Below are 19,282 nucleotides of genomic sequence, written 5' to 3' on the forward strand. Positions count from 1 at the left end.
CACACACATACACAAACGGGCCACACACAAATCACGTCAAACACACACTTTGCGGGTCAGAGTCATTTGTGTACAGTGATTCCTCCGCTGACGAACGCTTCAGCTCATGAACTTTTCGCCTCAAGAACATGAAATTCGCGAGCATATAGTTTCTGCTGACGAAGTACATTTCAGCAAACAAACCAAACCACGTGGTCAAACAGCGCCACCGTGGCTGAGTGACTAGTTTTCGGCCGACGAAACCAAGCCACAGCGCCCCAGTTCATCATCAGTGGTTTGTGTTTGATCGACATTTTGTGTTTGATCGACATTTTAGACCATATCGAGTGTACTTTTGCCATTATGGGAGTGAAAAAGACCCCACCACAGGTTAGTGTTAAAGGACAACCGACGTCTCCGGACAAGTTGTGTCCATAATTTGTAAAATGGCTTCAAATGACTTCTACTAAGCGTATTTTACAAAGATTCCACCGCATACAGCTATATTTTACGTTTTAAGACTTGCGCTGAATATTCAGGAAGTCTTGTTTTTGAGTTGGTGCGTGACATCACTAAAGGACCGCCCTTTACCGTAAAAAAGACGCATTGTAGCGGTCCTTCCATCAAGTCAATGTATTTTGCTGTACTTGTTTGGTCTGGGGACCTAATGTTGCACCCAAAATCCACCAGAAGGCCAGAAGAGGGTGTCCAAGCGCCATATAAGGAATTTATCAGCCTGTGGAAACGGAGGTGGCCACAGGAGGTCGCCATTTTGTGCCTCTTTTTTTGGGTGTTGCCTCAAAATGGCACAAATAAATTCTTTAATCGACTGCAAACATGTATGCTTTCCTCTTCAGAACTATTTGAATCATATTCATCACTGGATGCGTAACAAGAAAGCATCTTCTCCGAATCTGAAGCCATTGTTTTGATTCACTAGCAATGCAAGACGTCTTGGCGTGACGTCACGAACTGGGGGCGGGACTTTCTGAAAATGCCCAATTCGCAGCTCAATTTTTTGCAGATTTTGGACACTTTAAGTCATTTTTATTGGTGTTTTGCATTTGACTAAAAATATCAGCATGCGTGTTTTGGGTATTTTAGATGCTATAAAACGTTTTTCTGATGTCAGTTAAAAAACAAAAAAGTGACGTCGGTTGTCCTTTAAGCCTAAGAAGACATTAAAGAAAATTACCATGGGGCAGAAAAAGAGCAATGAAAAACACGGAGGTGTGCGTTTGTGTGACTTAGCGTGCCAATACCAGTACGCTAAGTCTACCATTGCTACCATCTGTAAGAACAAGGAAGCTATTAAGAGTGTGTGTGTGGCTAAGGGTGCTTACAAACGCTTTAGCTCATGAACTTTTCGCCTTACGAATATTACATTCGCGAGAATATGATCTTGGCATACGAACATGTTTTCGGCGGACGAACCAAACCACACGGCGGCTAGCGGACTAGTTTTCCCACACACCCTTTCTTTGAGTGCAGACGTGGTTATGCTAGTGTTAAGACGAATAGTAAAACAAAGAAAATTACGGTCGATCTTATCATCGAAAAACACGAACGAGGTGTACGTTTGGATGACTTAGCGTCCCAGTACCAGTATGCTAAGTCGACCATTGCTACGTGTGGCTATGGGTTTTTATATGTTGCCTAAGCAACGGTCTCAGGCAATAGAAGAAGGTTGAAAAACTTTTTTTGATTTGGATTAACAAAAAGCAGCTAGCGGGGACAGTGTGAGTGAGGGTATTATTTCCGAGAAAGCACGGCAACTTCGCTTGGGTAGCATCAAGAGGCACCTACATGAATGACCATCACAAAGGTAAATAAAATGACTTTATTATACAGTACAGTTTATTTTTTAATTACAATACAATAGCATATTTATTATACATAAAATAAGGTATATTTTGTGTATTTTTAAGGCTTATTTAGGAGAAAATTGTGTTTTATGGGGCCCTGGGAACGGATTATACTCATTTTAAAGGTTTCTTACGGGAAATAAATGTTTGTAAGACAAACTTTTTGCCTCACACACTTTCTGGGAAGTCCGTAAGCTGAGGTATCACTGTATATCAAATGTGCGCAGGCGCAGACTCACCGCTGAGGGTCGCGTCGGGGCTCACTTCACGCTCAAGTCCGTTGCAGTTGACCGCCTGGATGTCGAACAGGCGCTTCTTCCTGCGACACCTCCTTATCTGAGCGGCTCGTCTCTCGGCAGGCGAGCCAGGCGAGCGAGACTCCTCCCGCTTGTCGTCGTCACGTTGAGACGCCGCCACCGCCACAGCCGCCTCGTCCCGCTCCCCCTCATCGCCATCTTCATTCGCTTCGGTCCGGCTCTCCTCGCCGCGGGCGTGGATGTGACCGTCGCCGCCGCGGGAGGGCTTGGCGACTTCGGCGCACGCGCTGTGGACGTCGCCCTCTTCCGGGGGGGGCGGGGGGCGGGCGTGGCTCTCCGAGGGAAGGGCGCTATCCCGGTGGCGACCGTTCCCAGAGCCGTCGGGGGAGCGCGCCGGAGATGGGGAGCATCCCGCTCGTTCACCATCCTCTCCTTCGTCATCTGGGGGAGCAGGGCAGGGGGGGTCGTCATCACAATCGACGGGATTGGTCAGCGAAAAGGTCGCCTGGGTTACCGTCGCTGACGCCATTCGTCTGGCTTTTATAGAGCTCCTCCTCCTCCTCGTCGTCGTCAGCGGCGACGTCGTCATCTTCCTCCAGCTCCTCTGAGGGTTTGGGCGCTCGCACGTAGCGCCTACACGCACACGGCAAGTGGTTTTTTAGTACTCGGCAAGGCGGCGCGGCGGACGCGCCGAGCGCTACGCACGCCAGTCGCTCCAGAAAAATGGGGTATAGCGCCTCCGGTGTGCAGCTGGCTCGCGGCACGCTGAGCAGCAGCGGATGTCCGAAGAGGGTGGCGCCGACCGAGCCGTAGTCGCCGTAGTGGGGATGCTCCCGCAGGTAGAGCGCCACTAATGTCCGCTGCTCGCTTTGCACATCGCACTCGTACCTGCACGCAAACGCACAACCGGGACAATCCGAGGTGATGGCAGGAAAAAGCTGCTGCGGCCAATGTTGCCTCTAAGCTGCGTGCGTGCGCAATCGCGCACTGCTTGCACATACTCAGCGCACAAGAACATCTATGCAGAGCACATTTTGCAATGTAACTCAATGAGTGACAGGTGTCCAGCCATTCCATACTGTTCACGTACGCTACGCAGCCAATCGGAGCAGAACGGCGCGAATGTGTCCTGCCCATACGTGCCGTGATACTGGTATGAAACTGGTGTGTGGCCACAGTGGACATATTAGTGATGGGAATCCCGGCTCTTTTCAGAGAGCCGATGCTTTTGGCTCGGCTCACTAAAAAGATCCGGCACTTTTTGCTCCCAAACGGCTCCTCATTTTTTTTTTTTTTTTTGCTTAAATTAATTAACTACCAAAAATCATGTAAAATTATGTGAAAAACGAATTACTCATGTAAAAAAAATATACTATATCAAATATTTTTATTTATATGGCTGGATTTATATGTGCACAGAGAGCATCCACGAACTTTCACTTTCCCTGTGGTTACTCTGGTCTGATGAAATTTGCTTTTCATATTAATAATGCTATCATACCAACTAGCAAAAAATATAATAATTGAATAATAACAACATAATGTGATAACATTTGTCCACCTGTCTACCCTAACCCCACTCCCTCTCCTCCTCACTGCTGCATGTGTCTGTAATTCTCCCCTCCCTCCTCTACCACGGATATCGACCAATCACGTGCGGCTTCAACCGATGACTGGGGCCGTGGAATAGAGGACAAAAAAAGTCAGCTCCCATTTCCGGCTCCTTGTTGGGAACCGGCTCCCTTCGTTCACTTCGCTCTAAGGACCAGCTCGTTCGCGAACGACACATCACTAGTACACATCTGATGTTGCTCACAGTGGTCCTCAGTGTGCTCAGGGAGCTTGTGTGTGAAAAACACACATGAAAAATTAGAGGGGACATTGGCCGCGACGCGAACGCGCTTGACCTACACAAAAATGTCGTCCCGGTCCAGGATGCAGTTGAGGGATTCGTCCGCCGTGTAGATTTTATAGAAGCGGTGTTTGAACACGTCTGCAACCACCATCTGACACACACAAAAACGCACATACGCTTTTCAGCTGTCGTCGCTAACACAATTCAGAATTTCTGGTCTTCATCTTCAGTCAAAGGTAAAGAACCTCCACGATGTGTTCAAATGTTTTCAAGTGCCGGAAAATTTGATTCTTACGACCCTCACCTGAGTTTCTGGGACACCGGTCATCTGGGACAGAGCTGAGCACAGGTCTGACACTTTTCCTGCCTTGGCGACCACCACGCGATGCTGCGCGCACACGCGCACACACACACACACACACACACACACACACACACACACACACACACACACACACACACACACACACACACACACACACACACACACACACACACACACACACACACACACACACACACACACACACACACACTTGTGATTTTCTTTTTTTTTTTTTATAAAATGGTGATTTTCTATATTTGTTTTAATTGTCTAAAATATTTTAGTATTCTCCAAAAATTGAGATTTTCAATTTTTTTTTCTTAAAGGACAACCGACGCCTCCGGACAAGTTGTGTCCATAATTTGTAAAAAATCATTTCAGATGACTTCTACTGAGCGTATTTTACATAGATTCCATCGCATATAGCTATATTTTACATTTTAGGACTCGCACTGAATATTCAGGAAGTCTTGTTTTCGAGTGGATGACGATGCCTGACGTGACATCACGTCTGGAACGTCCCTGACTGAGAAAGCTAAGTCATTTGTATTGGTGTTTTGCATTTGACTAAAAATATCAGCCTGCATGTTTTGGGTATTTTAGATGCTATAAAACGTTTTTCTGATGTCATTTAGGAAACAACAAAAAATTGTGTTGGTTGTCCTATAGATGGCAATTTTTTTTAAATACTAAAATGGTGATTTTCAGTTTTTTTTCTAAAATGGCAACATTCTACAAAAGAACAATGAAATACGCTCAGTAGAAGTCATTTCAAATGATTTTACAAATTATGGACACAACTTGTCCGGGAGTGTCGGTTGTCATTTAAGATAGCTGAAAAGTAAAATGAAAAAGCAAACCCTCCCTACATTTTGAACACACCAAATCTGGCCCGCTTTGCAAAAACATTTGGACAACCCGGGATTAGCCTATTTGATTCCTACAGCCTTAAATTAAGCTGATGCCTTAAAAAAATAAAAAAGTGGAGGACACAAACCTGCATGGGTTTGGCGTAGGGGTCGAGTGAGATGAAAAAGACCTCCATGACGCGCTCCTTGCTGACTGGGAGCGGAATGCTCAGGTAGCAGAAGGGGTCAAAGGTTACGGACACCTTGTGGCACTGGGGACAAATCAGGGTGGACTTGAAGAGGCCGTGGAAGGTGTCGACGATCACAGAGTCGTTGCGCCGTCTGTGGTTGCGCCACGCCTCCTCGGCCACTTCCTGTTTGAGATCACCCCCCCCCCCCCAAAAAAAAAAAAGTTAGAAAAATAAGGTTGACACCCCTTTTCATTCACAATGTGTTCATGATCTAAAACGTAATGTTTTGAAACCAAAACATCACAAGCCCTCTCTTAATAGAGAATTTGTAGATAAATAAATACGGCACCCCAGACATGTTTGTGAGAGATCTCTGCAAATGCTGCAAAATAGTTAAAATGTGCTTTAAAAAAGTTGCTTATAGACTTGGAACAGATATATTTTTTACATTGACTACAATGGGAAGTGCGGTTTCGGTTTTTCAAAAGATTTCTGGAACCGATTATCCATACGCACCAGCGTTCACTCAACCTCAAATAGATAGAAAGCTAGCTAGTTAATAAATAGCTAACAATAAGAATTATTATTATAATAATAATAATAATAAATTGTATTTATAAGCGCCTTTCGAAACTCTCAAGAACATAGCTAATAGATAGCTAGCTAGAAAGCTAGCTGGTTAGATAGCTATATCGCTAAATGATAGCTAGATAGCTAACAGATAGCAAATAGATAGCTCGGTAGCCAGCCCGATTTAGCTTTCGGATCATCAAAAGCGGATGAATATATCCTGTGACTGTAAAGGGACCTTGAGAGATTTGAAAGGCGCTTATAAATCAAATTTATTATTACTATTACTATTATTACTATTATTACTACTATTATTACTATTATTACTATTACTACTATTATTACTATTATTACTATTACTACTACTATTACTATTATTACTATTACTACTATTATTACTACTACTACTATTATTACTACTACTACTACTACTATTACTACTACTACTACTACTATTATTACTACTTCTACTACTACTACTATTATTATTACTACTTCTACTTCTACTATTATTATTACTACTTCTACTACTACTACTATTATTATTACTACTTCTACTACTACTACTATTATTACTATTACTACTACTACAACTACTATTATTATTACTACTTCTACTTCTACTATTATTATTACTACTTCTACTACTACTACTATTATTATTACTACTTCTACTACTACTACTATTATTACTATTACTACTACTACAACTACTATTATTATTATTATTATTATTATTATTATTATGGTTGAACACCAAGCACTGACTGTATACAAATCACCACATGGTGAGATGAGAAAGGAAGACCGTGGCGACCTGGTCCGGACGTCCTTCGGCGTCCCGCAGCTCGATGTATTCTTTATTCTTGACTCGGTTCAGGTCCTCGTGCAGCCCGTCCAGCAGAAAGGAGAGCAGCTCCTGACTGTCGTGTTGCTGGTAGCCCAGAAACTGAGAAGCAAAGTGTCCAACCTTGGTCTGCACACCCAAAGAGCAAAAAAAAAAAAAAAGGGGGGGGGGGGGGGGGGGAAATCGGTCAGGCGTGGCGGCGCCGCTGGCTGGCCGCCGGCGCGGCACGGCGGCACCTTGAAGACGCGCGGCACCACCGAGTAGTGGTGGCCCGACCACATTTGCTTGATAACGTCGGCGTAGGCTTCGGCGATCTCGCCCTTCATTCCCAGCGGGTTGGAGAAGTTGAGCTCCTCCAGGTAGGAGCTCAGCAGGAAGTACTCGGTCAGCGGCGGGGTGTTGCTCAGGCACTAGGAGGGCGGGGGGGCAGGTCAGCGAGACATTGTTGAGCCTGTCACGAACCATCAATGCGGTGGAAGAGACCTGCAGGGCGGAGTTCATGAAGCAGGTGTTGCCGAGGTTGGTGAGGCCGCAGACACCCGGCTGACCTCGATACGATGAGTCTTGCTCCTCTGGAGAGTTCCTCCTACAAAAACACATTGGCAGGTGTGGTCAGGGATGTTCTGAATGGGGGTCAATCAATGGCAGGGGGGCGCTTGGAGGAGACATCATTTGGGGGGCCCCCCCTACGTTCAGGAAAAACTCCCGGGTGTCTTGCAAATCAGTCGGCCACATGGCGTGACTTTGGGTGAGCCATTATTTGAAAAAATAAAAATAAAAAAAAGTATAAAAAAATAATAAAAATAAAAATAAAAAAATAATAAAAAAACAAAAATTAATTTAAAAAAAAACAAAAATAAAAATAAACAAAATAAAAGTAAATCAATAAAAAAAAAAATACAAATTTAAAAATACAAATAAACAAAATAACAATAAATCAATAAAAAATAAAAATACAAATTTAAAAATACAAATAAATAAATAACAATAAAAATAAAAATGAACTACATTTGGCATGACTTAAAAAAAAAATAGAATGAAAATAAAATACAAAATAAAATAAAAATAAACAAAAATTAAACATTAAAAACAAGAGAAAAAAGAATAAAAAAAATAAAATAGAATAAAATGAAAATTAATAATACATTTCTAAATAAAATTAAATACAATTAACTCATTCACTGCCAGACGTGCAAAAATGTGTCCACTCCAGTGACAGGGATTTTGTCATTGTCACTCAAATTGCAGGACCCACAGAATATTGAATCTTAGGACTGCATAAACATTTAATACAGTGTAAGAAACATTAGACTCTCTTCTTTCATCAGAAAAAAATGTTAATTCTCAAGTCATATGGGTTTGGAGTTATCTGAGCTTGAAATGAAGGTGGCTGTCCAAAATACAATGCAATAAAAACATCTACAGTAAAGTCTCGTTATATCGATATCGGATATATCGATAGTCCCGGTTATATCGATACTATTTCTATGCACGCACGGACAAAATTACATGCAAACAGGGTCGGATATATCGATAGTCCCGGTTATATCGATATTTTTTCGGACTCCCTTGAATATCGATATAACGAGACTTTACTGTATTTAAATTAATATGTATTGTATTGGTTTATATAGCGCTTTAACAACAGCTGAAGTTGCAACAAAGTGCTACTATGGAAAAAAGGGAAATGCTGCCCTCTCGTGGAAGGGAAGAAACACTGCCGGAGGTCTGCCCGGCGCTTTATCGGCTCCCCCCTCGAAAGAAAAAACAATTTAGGAAATGGCAGTGAATAAGTTAATTAAATAAAATTGCATTAAAAATAAAATTAAATTAAAAATAAAAACATAGAATAAGATAGAAAATAATCAAAGACAAATTTTAAATACATTACAACAAAATAAAAGACAATAAACAAGACATTTACAAAATGGGTTGGAGACAAAACCAGGGTTGCTTACAAAATTAAAGGTCTGGTGCTCGGCCAAGTACCGTCAGCATTCCTCGTCTCCATGATCACAGTCTGAAACACACACACACACAGGCATCACCAGACGTGGTCCTGGGCACAGGAAAAGCCCCCCCCCCCACGCATGGTCACTCACCATCCCAGAACTCAGGCAGGCGTCCAGCACGCTGACATGGACGTTCCTGAGACGTTCACAGTTGTTGTCGGAACTTTTCATCCACAGACGACACTCGCACGTCGACGGCAGCGAGAAGATTCCATACATCGTCGACTGGATCGACTCTGCGCACAAAACACCAACAAATGCAAATGCAAAGGCTTCAAACGGTCCGGGTGCCATGTTTTGCGGCGAATCACATGAGCAAACGAAATGGAAAAGGTTGAGATTAGGGGTAACAATTTATTTACAAAGTACAGTGATACCTCGGTTTACGAACCCCTTGGCTTACGAGCTTTTCAGTTTACGAACGTTAAATTTGTGAAAATTTTACCTTGCAATACAAACTATTTTTCGGGATACACACGGAGCTGCCACAATGAGTGATGTGTCATTCGTGAACGAGCCCGTTCTCCGAAAAGAAAATTGCAGCCGGCTTGTTTTGGTCCTCTATTCCCCATCCCCAGACGTCGGTTAAAGCCACGTGATTGGTCAAGAATGCAGCAGTGAGGGGGGGCGGGGGGTTACAGACAGAGAGAGTGAAGACAGTCTCCAAAAAAGAGAATGGCTGCCGACAATTTTTTTACCTCTATTCCCCGGCCCCAGTCTTCGGTTAAAGCCATGTGATTGGTCAAGAACGCAGCAGTGAGGAGAGGTGGTTTAAAGAGACAGGCAGATGACAAGAGAGTGACAAAATGGATAGAAAACAGTTTAATTTGGACTCGTTTCAGCTTTGATAGTTCAAAGGCAGAGTGTAGACTGCAATGTTAAAATACCTATCAATCAGTCTCCACAAATAACCCGCACAAGCCATCTGTACACTTGATGCAAAAAGCTATCAACCGAGCTAAACAGAACACAATTGATTAGGAACTAGGTAAAATGATCACAGAGAAATCACCTACAAGGGATATATCCTCAAGATGGTGAAAGAAGAAGGCTACGTTCCTCATCAAGTGTTTAATGCTGATGAAACCGCCTACTCCATTCCATCAAGCCATCATCGACCATCACAAAGGTCAATAAAACGACTTAAACAGGTTATTTCTTTAATTATAAGACCTTAGCACATTTATTATACATAACATAAGGTATATTTTGTGTATTTTTAAGGCTTAGAAAATTAGAAAGTAGAAAAGTATGTTTTATGGGGACCTGGGAACGGATTATTCTCATTTTAATGGTTTCCAATGGGAAATTAATTTTTGGGATACACACTTTTTGCCTTAAACACTGTCTGGGAACCAATTCAGTTTGTAAGCCAAGGTATCATTGTATTCAAAAAGGAAAAAAGATCCCCCCAAAAAAGTGAAAAAAAATATCTGGATCAAATTGCTTTGATTAGAATGAAACGATTTCATGGGTGATAAAAATAGTGGAGCTTTTTGTCATTGTGTCACAAATAAAATAATTTCACTCAAATAATAATATAAATAATATAATATAAATAATAAGACAAATTTGGAATTGTTTCGCGCTTACTTGCTTGAAATGAAAATGATTCCACTTTTATGTTTTATTTCGTGCCATAAAACAATGGTGCTAAAGTCAAGGCCCGGGGGCCAAATTTGGCCCACCACCTCACTTTATTTGACCCGTGAAACCAAATCAAGCATGTCAAGTGCAATTATGCTTGCTAAAGTCCCAAACGAAATTTCAAATTGTCACATGTGAACCACAACAGTCATTATTTTTTTCTTCAGATTTGAAAAGTTATTAATTTGTTGTGCACTCTGTATGTACATGGAGCATATGAAACATTGCAATGGCTTCCGCAAATTCAGAACAGCCCCCCGACACGAAACCGTAACTACAATGTTCAATATTCTTTGAGTCCTTCATTTTTCGCAGATAAATCTCACACGGAAGGCAGATTTTGGAACAGAGAGTCGCCGCTTGGAATTGAAGCGGACTTTTGCCTCAAAGAGCAACGGTGTGCAAACTGGAGCACCAGTTCGACTTTGGCGATGGCGACCGGACGCCACCCGCCTGGGGCACAAACTCACGTATGCTGTCGGTGCGGCTAAAGCGCGCGGTGGTGACGTTGTCCATGTTGCCATGGAGACAGAGGAAGAGCTCCACTGGGTAAACTTCCACCTTAAGCGTGCTTGGCAGGTCCACCACCTGAAGGACATGAGGAGTGGGCGTGACTCACATTGCTCCAGAAATTTCAGGCATGGGGTACAGGGGGGGTATCACCTTTCGTTCCAGCGGCGGCTGCTGGTCCACCATCCCGTACCAAGATAGGAGCTTATTCCAGGCCTTGGCTGGCATCAAGACAAAGTCCTCGTTCTCCACCAGATGCTCTTTCAGGTGGTACGAGTCCACATCTGAGGCGAGTAAATGATAGCAGGAGATGATGTGAGGAAAGTTTGGAAAAAAAAATAATATATATATATATATATATACAGGTAACATCCGAGTTACGACCGGGTTCAGTTCCGACAAAACGGTCATAAGTCAAACGGCCGTAAATCGAAAAGCATTCAAAATGGCCGACGCGAGGTTTATACGTCTGAACAGTATACGATGTCAATCTGTTGTTTTTAAAGAACGTTTTGTATTGAATACTATGATATAACACTACTGACAGTTCAATTATAAATCTGACAACTTTTAGTGTCATTTTTATATTTCGTATTATCAATTTTTATTACTGCGTTGTTCTGCTGACCCAAATTCGCACAGCTTCCCACGCATGCGCGCTATTGAAAAATTGCTCTCCCTGCTAACAGAGAGGAGGTCGCCCAACACACATGCTCGGATTTAGGCGGACGGAGAAGGAAAAAAGTCTCAAAGTCAAAAAGTCTCTGGCGAGGACCAGACGCGTCCAGTAGAGGTTCTCATTACACCAATCCCGCGCGCCCACGGCCGACGTCGGGGCAACCCTCGGCCCGAGCGCAGACGCCCACCCACCTAGGCAGACCCCCCCCAGTGCCATTGTGACAGGTAGTGCTACACCACCACGCGCTGGCTGGCCAAAATTGTCGGACCCGTTTGTGGATATGTGTTATTTTGGATCCTCATTTTGTGCAATGCTGTAATATTCTGTTAAAGGACAACAGACGCCGCCGGACAAGTTGTGTCCATAATTTGTAAAATCAAACTCACTTCAAATGAGTTCTACTGAGCGCATTTTACAAAGATTCCACGGCATATAGCTTTATTTTATGTTGTAATATTCACGATGAATATTCAGGAAGTCTTGTTTTCGAGTAAATGACTATGCCTGACGTGACCTCACGTCTGGAACGCCCCTGACCGAGAAAGCGACAGACAATGCATTTTGGGTACTTTGTTTGGTTTGCAAACTTCGTGTTGATGGCGAAATTAGAAGGAAAACATAAATACAGTAAAGTCTCGTTATATCGATATCGGATATATCGATAGTCCCGGTTATATCGATACTATTTCTATGCACGCACGGAGAAAATTACATGCAAACAGGGTCGGATATAGCGATAGTCCCGGTTATATCGATATTTTTTCGGACTCCCTTGAATATCGATATAACGAGACTTTACTGTAATGCGATGGTGAATTGTTGTGTGTTGCACCAAGACTACTATTTGATACTAGTTGACACAAATTCCCAGCAGACAAATCAGCCCATTTCCATTGTAGCGTCCCATTTTCTGGGACGCTACATTGGAGTCCAGACGCCTCAAAATGACACGGAAGGTCTTCTTTAATCAATTGCAAACATTTATGCTTTCCTCTTCAGAAGTATTTGAATCATATTCATAACTGGATGAGTGAAGCCATTGAACAAGGGGGTGGGACCTTCTGAAACTCTGCATCTCCGGGGTCATTTTGAAGTAGTTTTCAAACTTTAACTCATTTTTATTGGTGTTTTGCATTCGACTAAAAATATCAGCCTGCGTGTTTTGGGTATTTTAGATGCCATAAAACGTTTTTCTGATGTCAGTTAGGAAACAAAAAAATTGTCGTTTGTCCTTTAAGATAAATGAGGCGTGCTGAATGTTGACCGGATCTGGCAACGCAGTCACAATGCTACATATGGTCCTATGACAGCGATAAAAAAATAATTCTTATACAATACTGAGAAAAACAGTTGCTCTATGTGCTCCGGCCAATAAACATCCTGGGTGGTCGGAACTCGCACCGGTCGTAAATCGGATGTTACCTGTATATCTATCTATGTATATCTACCTATATCTCTAACTATCTACATTTTTTATCATAAAAAAATGGACTTTTTGTAATTAAGGTCAACAAAATAATTATCACCTTGCTAGAGTCTGAATCTCATCAAAAGTAACAATCGCGTTCGATGATGTGTTTACATTACAACAACCCATTTTTAGTCATTATTTTCCCAGAATAACATCGGAAAAGTATAGCAATAACTATTTGCTCGTAACAGAGTCATGATACGAGGAGGAACGAAAAAAAGTCAACAGGTGAAAAACAGAGTTAGAAGTCAAAAGGTGCTCACAAACCTTCAAACAGGTCAACATTGTCGATCTGACCAGGACATGTTGAGTTCTGGTCTCCGCTTTCCACAAAGTCCTTCCATTGTTCGTACCAGCGATGTTCCACCATGAACCTGACACACAAAGTCAAAGTGATGTCGTACTCAGGGCGTAACTGCTGAATTGATTTAAATTGGAAAAAATTAGCAGGGGGTTGCTTTTAAGTGACAAAAATTGGCATCACAACACAAGATAATGACAATTACATTCCATCATCTTAGTAGTAGTAGTTTGGAGAAATTAAATTCTGAGCTGAGAAAAATCGGACGGGAAAAAAACCAAATAGTTTCTATGAAGAAAATTCACCATAATTATTCTCAGCAATAATTTGCATTTGTTCTTGATGACAGCCCAATTTCAAATCCTTCTCAGTCGCCCACTCTCTTCAACTTGCCATCTTGCTGCATGTTTGCAAAATCTAAAATCCTGGCAAATCAAACTGCCCTTACGCCATAGGTGTCAAAGTCAGGGTCAAATCTGGCCTGCCACATGATTTTATTCGTCCCCCAAAAGCAAATCAAATTTGTGACATTTCATTATGCTTGCTAAAGTCCTAACCAAAATTTCAAATTGTCCCGTGTCAACCACAATAACAGTCATTATTCTTGATTTCAGGTTTAAAAACGATTCATTCTTTTGTTGTGCGTTCTGTATATGGAGGGGATGAAATATTCTAACGGCTTCTCCAAATCCCTAACAGCCCCCGAGAGGAAACTGTAACTTTACTGTGGTCCGCGGCATCAGTTTTGATACCCTTGATTTAGCAAATTTACAATAACATTAGCCTGCGAGGAAAATGTATCAGCACAAAATCCCGAGATAGAAGGGGGGAAAAATCGTAATTCGGCGACCATTGGCGAGGAGCAATTTCAATACCTGCTACGGAGGCCGCAAAAGGTGAACAAATGACAAAGTAGTGTGCGACTTGGGGAATGATAGGTATGGCATAACATGACGCCGGTTGTCGCGAATTTATTTTCCACCAAATTGCCGATCTTGGCCTGCACATTTTCATTCGTCATCGTAAAAATGTGAATACGCCACGTAATAAAACGCGACACGGAGATGCTAGAGCAAGAGCGAACACATTGATTTAACAGGTCGACCTGACCAGGAAGGTATAGGGAGGGGCGGAGGACTCCACACATGCTAACATTAGCGACCTGCGCCAACGGTCAGGAACACACGATACTGCTCAGTCGTAGCTTTCAATAGTCGAAAAACAAGAACGACCAGAAGCCCCCTAAAATCCGCATCGGCGGCGATAAAGTGGCCCCCGTAATAAGGCGTTGACGACGGCGGCTGGTTAGCCTGTTCCGACGAGTCTTACCAACTGTCCCCGGCGCGGAGCTCGCAGTCCCGGAGTAGACACTCGACTTCCCGCCGCTGCGTCTCCAGACCCGGGGGGTGCTCGGACACAGGGCTGCGGCTGTTGGCCGTCATCATGGCAGCGATTAGTGAGACATCAAGGACTAGAGATGAAGGCAAAAGTGGACACTTGGAAACGTCGCCTCGGTCTAGCCATCGACCGGAGGGTGGGCGGGCCGCGCGGACTTGTTTGCGGAAGAAGGAAGTGCCTTGCGGTGAGAGGATGACGACTTCCTGGTTCGCCGGCGCGACCTTTCCAAACTCTCAAATCGCTCGTTTTACTTTCCTCTAAACGGTTTGGGTGAGCCGCACTTTCGCAAGACACAAACGCGATTTCATTGTGCGTAAGTCGTGTGATGTGCGAACCTTGATAAACGTTCAAGTGTTGAGATATCTTTAGTGTCGGCGGCACGTTTGACACGTTCGCATCGACTCGGCGACATGTATTAAAGGCTCTTGTTTGGCTGCGACACGCGACGTGTTCGCTCAGGTCGGTGACGTTTTATGTTTTGATTCGCGTATCGCGAGATTAGCGGCGGCGCACGTTTACTAGACTTGACTATCGCGAGATTTGCTACCATTTTTGGTTGAGGACTGTCAGCGGCTAACAAACAGAGCTGAGAACAAACAATACCCGAATAGTGGATGGGAAATGATGAAAAGCGGAACAAGAAAGTACGAAGATTTGCCATTTAAAACCGTCAGCACGCCGCAGTTCAGGTTGGGATTTGGAGAACTGAAACCTGAAGAATATTTGCATCCCCACATTTGAATTTCCTGTTTTGTGACATGCTGTTCTTTTCACAAATCAAATAAAACATTCCAACGATCATTAGGGATGCACTAATCCCGCTTTCCCACAACAAACACGAGTTAATCTGAGTCCCATGACGCCTTGCGTTTTACTGTTACTTTTTTACTTACAACAAGACAACAATCCCACAAAGACAAATGTAGAAGAGGTATAAAATATATTTTAGATTAAAAATACTGGCAATATAACGCTTTGACATTCAAAAGATAGTGTATTTTGTTGAACGTAGTGGGATTGCGGAGGAGTTAATGACTAAAATGGTGTTTTTTCTTCGTAATTTTAATTTGAAACATTTTTCTCATCGTCTTGTCCGTTTAGTGTTTTTTAATACTGATCGTTAGTCCAAAATATACGTAGCATACTTGACACAAAGATGAATGAAGCATCTACGGCTGCCGGTTGGAAGCAGGAAATGTTTTGAACCAAATATCGCGAGACCTGCAACTGTACGTTGAAACTCCAGCCAATTAGATTGGACCTTACTTAGTTTCCGGAGCGGGAACGAAGTTGTTGTGGAGCTTGGTCATCATGGATGTGGAGATGCCGGGGCCGTCGTCGGAAAAGAGGGCCGCAGAAGGTGCACCCGCGCCGGACGCGGAGGCCGTGGAAGGTACCAACCCGACCTCCGGCTCCTACGAGCTGCCCTGGGTGGAGAAATACAGGCCGTTGAAGCTGAACGAGATCGTGGGCAACGAGGACACCGTTAGCCGCCTGGCGGTCTTCGCCCGGGAGGGAAACGTCCCGAACGTCATCATTGCAGGTCCAGCTCGAACCTCCATTTGTCAACACACCTTTCAGTCATTTGACATTGAAAAAAAATGCGAACAATTGGTTATATAAGTCGGGTACACTTGATCACAAAGTTAGTCGAACCGAAACACGGTTACATGCTGCGATGTTTCCGATTCAGGTCCTCCTGGAACTGGAAAGACCACCAGCATCCTGTGTTTGGCCCGAGCGCTCCTCGGCGCTTCCATGAAGGATGCCGTGCTGGAACTCAATGCCTCAAATGACAGGTGAAACTATTGTGGCTGTTTTGTTTTTTCTTTTCTTCCAACCATTTTGTCGCATTTTGACCTTTGGTGGCACGCAGAGGCATCGACGTGGTGAGGAACAAAATCAAAATGTTTGCCCAGCAAAAGGTGACACTACCCAAAGGACGACACAAGATCATCATCCTGGATGAAGCTGACAGGTGAGATGAGGGAATGGAGGCTGACCTTGGCATTTCCAATCACGTGAATGATATTTTGTACATGAATTCTGATGAAATAATTCCAAATTGTCTTTCAGCTTGCTTTCATTGTTTTCCTTTACCCTGTTGTGCTGCTTCCAGATGTCTGTTTTCCTATTTAAGCATTGAACTTACTGGTGTCTAAATCGAGGCCCGCAAAAGCAAATCAACCGCCATGATGCTTGCTAAAGTCCGAACGACAATGTTGTCTGTGGAAAAAAATGACTTGGACACCCTTGATTTAACCAATCACATTTCAGCCATGATTTGTGACCATGGTCAGAAATCGACCTGGATGCCTTCACAATTAGTTCTGTGGTAGCATCAAATACGTGTCGATCAAAATGCTGCTTTTACCAATCCGATTTGGAGTTGGCGACACCAAGGGCTTCCTTCTCATAGCAAAGTTATTTCCTGGCTAATGCTACCCTCTAGTGGACTTGTAGTCAATCACACCACACTTTTTAAAGGACAACCGACGTCACTTTTGTTTCCTAACTGACATCAGAAAAACTTTTTGTTTTTTTATATAAGCGTTTTATATATCTAAAATACCCAAAACACGCAGTATATTTTTATTCAAATGCAAAACACCAATAAAAATGACTTGAAGTGTCCAAAAAAATTGAGCTGCGAATATGGCATTTTCAGAAAGTCCCGCCCCCAGTTTGTGACGTCACGCCAAGACATCTTGCATTGCTGGAGAATCAAAACAATGGCTTCAGATTCGGATATGCTTTCTTGTTACACATCCAGTTCTGAAGAGGAAAGCATACATGTTTGCAATCAATTAAATAATTTATTCCGTGCCATTTTGGGGCAACATTGGGGGGAAATGTCTCACCCAAAAAGAGGCAGAAAATGGCGACCTCCTGTGAGGAATTAATCACCCCATTTCCACAGACTGATAAATCCCTTCCATGGAGCTTGGACGCCTTCTTCTGGGTCTTTCTGGTGCAACACGAGGTTTTTAGACCAAACAAGCATTGACGTGATGGAAGGACTGCTACAATGTGTCCTTTTTTCGGTCAGGGGCGTTCCTTCAGTGACGTCACGTACGGATTCGTCACCAAGACTTCCGGAATATTCAGCACGAGTCTTAAAACGTAAAACATAGCTATATGCGGTGGAATCTTTGTAAAATACGCTCAGTAGAAGTCATTTGAAGCCATTTTACAAATTATGGACACAACTTGTCCGGAGACGTCGGTTGTCCTTTAAATAATAATAATAATAATAATTATACATTTAATTTCTAAGCGTCTTTCAAAACTCAAGGACACTTTAGGCACGTGAATGAGTCGCAGCTGTAGCTACAGTCATCAAATAGTTATGAACGGTTGGATTGATTCAGACATACCACTACTGAAGGCCTGGCTGTAAAATGCACGCCTAGCCACTGCATTCTAAAGTGTTTGTTACAAAATGTTAGTTTGGTCCACTCTCAACTCTTAGCTTTTCCCTCCTTATCCCCCTCTCTAGTATGACTGAAGGAGCGCAGCAGGCATTGAGGCGGATCATGGAGATCTACTCTAAGACAACGCGTTTCGCCCTGGCCTGCAACGCCTCCGACAAGATTATCGAACCTATCCAGTCCCGCTGCGCCATTCTGCGTTACTCCAAACTGAGCGATGGGCAAATTTTGGCACGGCTTCAGGACGTGGTGGCCAGGGAGCGACTCTCTGTGTCAGACGACGGGTTGGAGGCCGTCATCTTCACCGCGCAGGGTGATATGCGACAGGTGGACTCCGCTCCCATCCATTTCCCCTTTCAACAGGATGTTCTTCAATGTGACCCCCCACCTCTTTCTCGGCCAGGCACTGAACAATCTGCAGTCTACCAATTCGGGCTTCGGCTACGTCAACAGCGAGAACGTGTTCAAGGTGTGCGACGAGCCGCACCCCCTGCTTGTTAAAGGCATGCTAGGACATTGCGTTGACGCCAACGTGGACGAGGCCTACAAAGTGGTGGAGCAGTTGTGGGCGCTGGGCTATTCGCCGGAAGACATAATCGGCAACATCTTCCGAGTATGCAAGACCTACCAGATGGCAGAGTACCTGAAACTGGAGTTCATCAAGGTGAGGCGCCGCCTCAGATGCTCAAAATGTCCGTCGCTTGTTCACTTTGGAACGATCTCGGAAACCAAAAATGTTGACATTTGTCGTGTGGAACTTGCTGAATTTGTGCGGTGGTGTGTTTTCTTTGTTTCCTCGCAGGAGATTGGCTACACGCACATGCGCATCATCGAGGGGGTCAACTCGCTGCTGCAGTTGGCAGGACTGGTGGCTCGTCTTTGCAGTAAGACGGCACCCCCCGCCGCCAGCTAGCCGCCCCGAGCCGAGCTGGCCAGCCTGCCTGGAATCGTTTACTGAATCGCTTGACCTGAGCACAAAGTAGATAATTTTTGCAGCTATTCAAAAAAAACAAAAACAAAAAAACTTCTATGCCAATAAACCAGCGTTTGGTTGACTTTGTGTTGTTGAAACAGAAGCAACTTGACTTTCTCCGCA

The 19,282-nt window shown here is 43.6% G+C and overlaps 2 protein-coding genes across 2 annotated transcripts in view; one reads left to right on the forward strand and one right to left on the reverse strand.

Annotated features, from left to right (window-relative positions):
- Window positions 1–14,925, reverse strand: part of usp11 (ubiquitin specific peptidase 11) — an 18,256-nt gene extending 3,331 nt beyond the window's left edge. Inside the window, exons 1-15 of the mRNA XM_089005988.1 lie at window positions 14,687–14,925; window positions 13,324–13,430; window positions 11,060–11,190; window positions 10,867–10,984; window positions 8,840–8,985; window positions 8,696–8,757; window positions 7,221–7,323; window positions 6,974–7,147; window positions 6,708–6,866; window positions 5,279–5,503; window positions 4,261–4,344; window positions 4,013–4,107; window positions 2,807–2,989; window positions 2,616–2,734; window positions 2,084–2,542 (exon numbers count right to left, since the gene is read on the reverse strand). Coding sequence (XP_088862114.1) covers window positions 2,084–2,542; window positions 2,616–2,734; window positions 2,807–2,989; window positions 4,013–4,107; window positions 4,261–4,344; window positions 5,279–5,503; window positions 6,708–6,866; window positions 6,974–7,147; window positions 7,221–7,323; window positions 8,696–8,757; window positions 8,840–8,985; window positions 10,867–10,984; window positions 11,060–11,190; window positions 13,324–13,430; window positions 14,687–14,802 — 2,281 coding nt within the window. The 5' untranslated portion in view covers window positions 14,803–14,925. The remainder of the gene's footprint in view (window positions 1–2,083; window positions 2,543–2,615; window positions 2,735–2,806; window positions 2,990–4,012; window positions 4,108–4,260; window positions 4,345–5,278; window positions 5,504–6,707; window positions 6,867–6,973; window positions 7,148–7,220; window positions 7,324–8,695; window positions 8,758–8,839; window positions 8,986–10,866; window positions 10,985–11,059; window positions 11,191–13,323; window positions 13,431–14,686) is intronic.
- A 140-nt stretch (window positions 14,926–15,065) lies between these two features.
- rfc2 (replication factor C (activator 1) 2) lies at window positions 15,066–19,241 on the forward strand. Its single transcript, XM_089006011.1, has 7 exons — window positions 15,066–15,214; window positions 16,026–16,298; window positions 16,449–16,554; window positions 16,632–16,733; window positions 18,255–18,513; window positions 18,590–18,850; window positions 18,989–19,241. Exons 2-7 carry the CDS (start codon window positions 16,067–16,069, stop codon window positions 19,097–19,099), a joined length of 1,071 nt encoding a protein of 356 aa, XP_088862137.1. The 5' UTR covers window positions 15,066–15,214; window positions 16,026–16,066; the 3' UTR covers window positions 19,100–19,241.
- The last annotated feature ends 41 nt before the right edge of the window (window positions 19,242–19,282 follow it).

The sequence above is a fragment of the Hippocampus bargibanti genome, linkage group LG01, assembly GCF_051943395.1.
Source record: "Hippocampus bargibanti isolate YZ-2025 linkage group LG01, ASM5194339v1, whole genome shotgun sequence".
Lineage (NCBI taxonomy): Eukaryota > Metazoa > Chordata > Actinopteri > Syngnathiformes > Syngnathidae > Hippocampus > Hippocampus bargibanti.